Source organism: Lipotes vexillifer, unplaced genomic scaffold (genome assembly GCF_000442215.2).
Source record: "Lipotes vexillifer unplaced genomic scaffold, Lipotes_vexillifer_v1.1 scaffold1798, whole genome shotgun sequence".
Lineage (NCBI taxonomy): Eukaryota > Metazoa > Chordata > Mammalia > Artiodactyla > Lipotidae > Lipotes > Lipotes vexillifer.
The window spans coordinates 80,584-86,653 of record NW_006789032.1 but is presented as its reverse complement, the minus strand read 5'-3'; the positions used below and the strand labels follow the sequence as shown (position 1 = coordinate 86,653).

The 6,070-nt window shown below is 57.6% G+C and overlaps 1 protein-coding gene across 1 annotated transcript in view; it reads left to right on the top strand.

Annotated features, from left to right (window-relative positions):
• MYT1 (myelin transcription factor 1) overlaps window positions 1–6,070 on the top strand; it is a 45,000-nt gene that overhangs the window by 4,758 nt on the left and 34,172 nt on the right. The window contains exons 2-3 of the mRNA XM_007462268.1: window positions 3,395–3,449; window positions 4,449–4,479. Coding sequence (XP_007462330.1) covers window positions 3,395–3,449; window positions 4,449–4,479 — 86 coding nt within the window. The remainder of the gene's footprint in view (window positions 1–3,394; window positions 3,450–4,448; window positions 4,480–6,070) is intronic.

Sequence of the window (6,070 nt, the reverse complement as noted above, 5' to 3'; positions counted from 1 at the left end):
AAAAAAAAAAAAAAAAAAGAAAAACAGAGAAGCCACCGCAATGAGAAGCCCACGCACCGCAACGAAAAGTAGCCCCCACTCACAGCAACCGGAGAAACGCCTGCGTGCAGCAACAAAGACCCAACGCAGCCAAAAAATAAACAAACAAACAAACAAGTAAATAATTAAAAAAAAGAGAGATGTGGCCAAATGGGGTGTGTGCGCATTTGTAAATTATTCTCCCATAGTTTTCCTATTCAAGACAGAATGACCGAAATATTAATTAGAGCAAAGAGCTGGTTTAGGGAGCCCAGGGCAGCTGTAAGACAGGCCGCTGGTGGCGGAATGCAGTTGGCATCACAGAAGCAGCATGGACCAGTTCTTGAGAGATCGCTAGCCCCACGCGGGGGGCACTGAGGCCGGCAGGCCGGGATGGGGCCTTTCACCCTCCAGGTGGGAGGTCACTCAACTGTGTGTGGGCCTTTCAGAAACAGACTTGACTGGTTTGTGCTCCGAACAAGGGAAGAATTTTAAAAATAAATTAATGAAAAGTTGGGAAGTGTCTCACTGTCTTGGCCTGTCTTGCTGTGGCGGGGGCAGAAGGCGGGGCGGCCAGCAGGCTGAGCAGGGCTACCCATCCACGCGTGAGGCACCAGTGCTGAGGGTGGGAGGATGCAGAGAACCACCCTCAGAGAAGGGAAACAGTAAAAACCCAGTGGAGCTGGCTCAGAAATCAAGGTTTCCCTGCTTGCCCGTCGCTGGCGGCATCCGGCTCTCAGAAGCTCATCCTCAAGAGCTAACCCTATAGTTCTTCCTCGCGTAGCTCAGTTTTTCCCCTTTTCACATCAAAGCTCCGTGCACTGCAGAGAGCTTCTCACTTATTGACCATTTGATGCAGATAAATTGCAAATGGAAAGGTGCTTGGCAGAATGAATGCCACAGCTGTCAGCTCTGTCAACAGGAGCTTGCAGTGTGCAAGCAGCGTCCGTACGCATCCTGCAACCCTCTCTATTCTGTGCTCTTTGAATAATTTATCTTCAGGAAATCCAAATTGCCAAGGCCCGCTTTAACCTAGCAGAATGCTCGCCAATTTCCTTGGGAAAACTGACAAAAAAAAAAAAAAAAAGAGCCGAACCCAAGAGATCTCTGAAATAACATTGTGTTCCAACATTTGCATTATAGGAGTTCCAGAAGGAGAAGAGAAAGAGAAGGGCATCCAATGTGTATTTGAAGAAATTACGGCTGAAAACTTCCCTAACCTGAAGAAGGAAACAGATATCCAGATACAGGAAGCACAGAGGTTTCCAAACAAGATGAACCCCAAACAGACCCACACCAAGGTATAAAAAAAAAAAAAAAAAGAGCCGTAGATTGCATTTCAGCTGAGAGCGGCCTGGCAATCAGACGCCTTGGCCCCTTTGTGCCACTGCATCGGAAGCCGCTGTGCTGGGCTCGGCGCAGACGACATTTGAAGACTCATAAATGTAATGAAGTCCCTTTGACACCTGCTCCTCTCTTCACTTTAAATGTGAGCCATTGGCCCATGGGGAACTCTGCTTTAAAAATAGAAATTATAGTAATTGTCTTCCGTGCTGTCGGGAGGCTGTAAGCGCACAGCTCTCAGCTCTACCGCCTGGAGTCGACGGCTGCATAAATTACCCCAGGTTTTGATTTCCGTCCTTAACACAGCACATGAATCTCTGTGCGTTGGCGCTGCCCGGGTGGGGGGCTCACTTTGCAAGTTCTAGCTTACTAGCTGGGGAGTTAATGGGAGGGGTCCCTCATCTTTCTTCCTGAGCGGGACCTTAGCTGCTTGTCCTGTGCTGGCCTCTGGGGACTGAAGCCCCTTCCCCAGCTGCTCCTTTCCCACTGGCTGGCTTTGCTCTGATGGCCTCTTGGGGGCCTGGGAGGTGGGGCTGCTCCCTCCCCCCGCCCCACAGGGCACAACTGCTGGGAAGAGGGCCCCTTCTATCTCTCACTCGCTCCAGCCCAGACCCAGCTGCGGATCCCGTGTGATGACCTGTGCCCCGGGGGCATCCCTACCCTCCTGGGGCTCTGCCTTGTTCCCTGGAAGGATGTGGGCAGCATCCCCCATGGACGTGGGTCTGAGGCAGAGAATGCGGGACAGGAGCTGATGGGCTCAGGCAGGGTAGCCAGAGGACGTGCGGGGTCTGGACAGTGCGGGGTCCCCGTCCCCCTCGAGGGCCTCCACTCCCTCTCTCCTGGGGGAGTCAGCATCTCTGGGAGAGTGGCCTGTGTGTTGGGTCCAGGGGACGCCTCGGCCTGCGCTCCTACCAGCTCTCACCCCCTTCTGCTTCCCGCCTCCAGAGCCAGTGCCGTGGCCACGGGCCCTTGGCATGTGGCTGGTCAAGCTCAGAGGGGCTGTGAGTCCAGGAGATGTGCAGGATTTCTAAGAGTTAGCACTGAACAAAATCCTGTTCATAACTTTTTCTACTGATACTGTAGAAATAATAATGTTTTGGAGAGACTGGGCTAAGTATAGTATTAAAATCAATTTCACCCGCTGCTTTTTACACTTTTTTTTGTTTTTGTTTTGTTTTTTTTTTGCGGTACACGGGCCTCTCACTGCTGTGGCCTCTCCTATTGCGGAGCACAGACTCCGGATGCGCAGGCTCAGCGGCCATGGCTCATGGGCCCAGCCGCTCTGCGGCACGTGGGATCTTCCCGGACCGGGGCATGAACCCGCGTCCCCCGCATCGGCAGGCGGACTCTCAACCACTGCGCCACCAGGGAAGCCCTCTTTTTACACTTTTAATGTGGCTATTAGAAAAGTTTAAATGATGTGGATGGCCTGCACTCTCTTCCACTGGGCAGCAGTGCCTGGAAGCCCCTGTGCTGCTGGAAGCACCCACACGTGGGGGTGCCCATCTCATGTTGAGGATCATCAGGTCCCCAAGCTCAGGCTGCCCGCCTTGGGCTCTCCGTGGGACAACGCACGGGGGACAGTGAAGCCCGCTCAGGTCCCAGGCACCTGTTTCTAACAAGACGACCCTCGAGTGCCCGGGTCACCAACTCCCAGGGGAAGCATGGCGGGGTCAGAGTCTGCGGTGGGTGGTGTCGCCAGGGGACCGTGTGTTACGACACCCCGACGTTAATGAAAGCTTGGTGGCTGCAGCTTCCTCCTCGGGTGTGAGCCTGGGGGCGGTAGGAGGGCCCAGAGCAGGAGATGAGGGACACTACGGGGCCAGTGGTCTCCGCCCCAAAGCGCCTCCGCCTCACCTGCTGCTCGCAGGTTCGCAGGCCATTCCTGCCCTGTGAGCTGTTCCTTGTCTCCTGTGTCAGCTTCACAAGCCCCGGTGAAGCTTGAGACAGAAAATGCCTGGAGTGACGCTGCAGACACAGGGGGTGGCTCTGCCCGTCTTCCTGTTGACAGCGCAGTTGTTTTTACTTGCAGATGAGCTTAGAAAATGACGAGAAGAGAGCTCGTACAAGGTCCAAGGCCCTCCGAGGTGAGTTCCACCCCCGCTCCCAGCAGGGTCTGGCCTGGGCCGTCCACAGCCTGCCTCTGGCCAGGAGTCCCAGGTCCTAGAGCTGTACATGCCACCTCCCGCAGCAGTCGTCCTTAGGAGGACAGAATCCCGCAGCGGTGCCTCGCCCCGGGGCGCTGCTCCCCTAAGCTGGGCACCTGGTGGCCTCAGGCTTCTTCAGCCTCAGGGTGCACTTGCGGGCCGCGGCCACTGGGGGGCTTTTGGCCCAGATGCACCTGCTGGGAGGGGAGGAGGCGGCAGCCCCAGCGCTGCGGAGTGTGGGGAGCGAAACCTGGTCAGACCTGCTCTGTTTGGGGGGGAGAGGCCGCCAGCCTCTCACCACCAGCCTCTCTGCCTCCCAGATTAGTCCTGGCGCTGAGGGCACTGGGATGTTGCTGGGTTGAACTGGCACTGGGGTGGGGAGAGGGGCTGAGGCCCTGCCTGCTCTGCAGGGCCAAGTCCCGACACCCTGGCCAGCCTTGCCACCCCGACACCACAGGGCACACACTGCTCCTGTGCGTGGGTGGCCCTCGAGGAGGGACCAGACGCCCCGAGCTTCTCAAGCGTCTGCCAGTCAGACTAATGCAAGTTCTTGTCCCAGTGGCCCCACCGCTGAGGGACCAGGTGCTTGGGCCGCCTGTTCTCTTCTCCGGCCAGCTTTATCCTCTGGGTCCTCTTTCCAGCCAGAAGCTGACTGCTCCCTGAGATTAGAGAAAGAGATGCTGTCCCAGGGAGCCTGTCTTAGCTGGGGCCTCTGTCCGACTCTGCAAAACCAGCAGCCACCGGGTGGGGTCTGACATGAGCACCGGCTTGGAGGAGGCAGCTCCCTCTGTGAGACCCTGGAGGACATTCTAGGAGGGAAAAGCGGGGTTCAGGACGGGGATCGCCCCCGCTCTTCCGTCGCTTGTGCTGTGGAGACACACGCGCCTTTTCAGGTCTGCTTCCCACACGAGTTTCCCTTTTTCTCTTTCTCTCACTCAGCTCCCCCAGAGCCCACAGGTGCCGACCTCAGGTAAGAAAGGCTTCCTGCCCGCACCCAGCACGGTGCACGCCTGTGACCCCGTTCGTCCTGAATGTTGCACTGGGCGCTTGGAATTGAGCAGCCGCGCCCGGGCCCCTGCTTTCCCTAACGAGGCTCCTTTCTGCCTGGCCTGTGTGCATCTGTCTTTGCCCTGCCCTGTCCTCTCCCACCTTGTCCTGGCACCACCACGCAGCCAGCCTTGCACAGTGGCACAGATGTGCTCACACCTTGTCACCCCTGGGACATGAGTGTCACCATGGTCCTCAGCCAGCAGCAAGGTGCTGTCTTAGTGGCTCCTCAGCCAGAGATGAGGGGACAGGCTGTCCCACACCCGAGTCTTCCACTGACTTGAGGGCAGGGAGTGGCTTATGTATCGGCTGAGCTCTGTGACTTTCCAGATTCCAGGCCGGCCTCACAGGGACGGGCATCCTGAACAGGAGGGAGGACAGACACATGGCAATTTCCTGGGTTGAAGCAGGAGGGGCCAGGCTTCCTCCCCAGAGGTCGACTTGCCCTCGCCTGCTGGCTTCCGTCCTGGACTTGGCCAAAGCCTTTAGTGTGTGTGTGGAGGGGAGGGGCTGGGGGAAGGCCAGAGAGAAAGCCACCCCAATGCTTACGGGCTGGGCTGCCCCAGCATCACCCCACGTGGCCCTTGGACTGCAGGTCCTGTGGGCCTGGGCTCTTCCTGGGGTGTCCAGGGCCGGCCCCTGGGCCATCTTGCCCAGACAGAGCTCCAGTGAATGGTGTCCAGTGACTGGCAAAGAAAGCAGCCTCTCGCATCCCCGCTTTCCGGGCGAGGGGTAGTGCCAATGCGTCTGGCTCAGAACACTGGAGAAGGAAGGGAGGGCCCCCAGTGTGCCAGGTGGGCTCTGGATGCCCCGTCTAATTTTTATGAGTTTCCTGTGAGATGGGGCCGGACTTGAACTGTGGCCAGGGTAACCTGCCTGAGGCTTGCTGGAGGGATGAAGGGGCTCCGAGCCCACCCTCCCGCCCCTGGGGCAGCTCTGGTGCTGAGTTCACCACGGTCCTGCTCTGCCTGTGCTGCGGGGCTGGGGGTGATGGCCGCTCCCTGATGGACATTTCTTTGGGCTTCCAGACTCGAGGGTGGAGACAAACAGAGCTTTCTAGTTACTGAGGGCGGATGTTGTTCTTTTGTGCTCCCTGTGCCCCAGCCTGGAGTAGCTCTCTCCACCTAACTGCACGGTTCCAGGGCATAAGCCCCTTCTGCATTCCCAGGGGTGAAGATTCTCACTAGACAGTGAGCACGTCTGGGGCTGGGACCATCTTATTCTTCACCAGATGACGGTTGAGTGGATGGCTTCTTTTGCCAGTCAGGAAAATGAGAGGACCCCAAAACATCCCGGCATCTCTCCAACCTTTGAGGCTGTAACTTGGAGGCGGGAGGGGAAGCCCGTGGGAGCAGTGCTCAGAGCCCCGTGCGTGTGGCGAGCCCTGCAGCGGCTGCACAGTGCAGTCCGATCTCAGGGATTCTCATGGAAGCGCTGGCGGCTGGTGGTGTTTCCCCACTTGTGAAGTGGGGAAACTGAGGCTCGGAGGGTTAGAACTCACGCAGCCGGAAGAG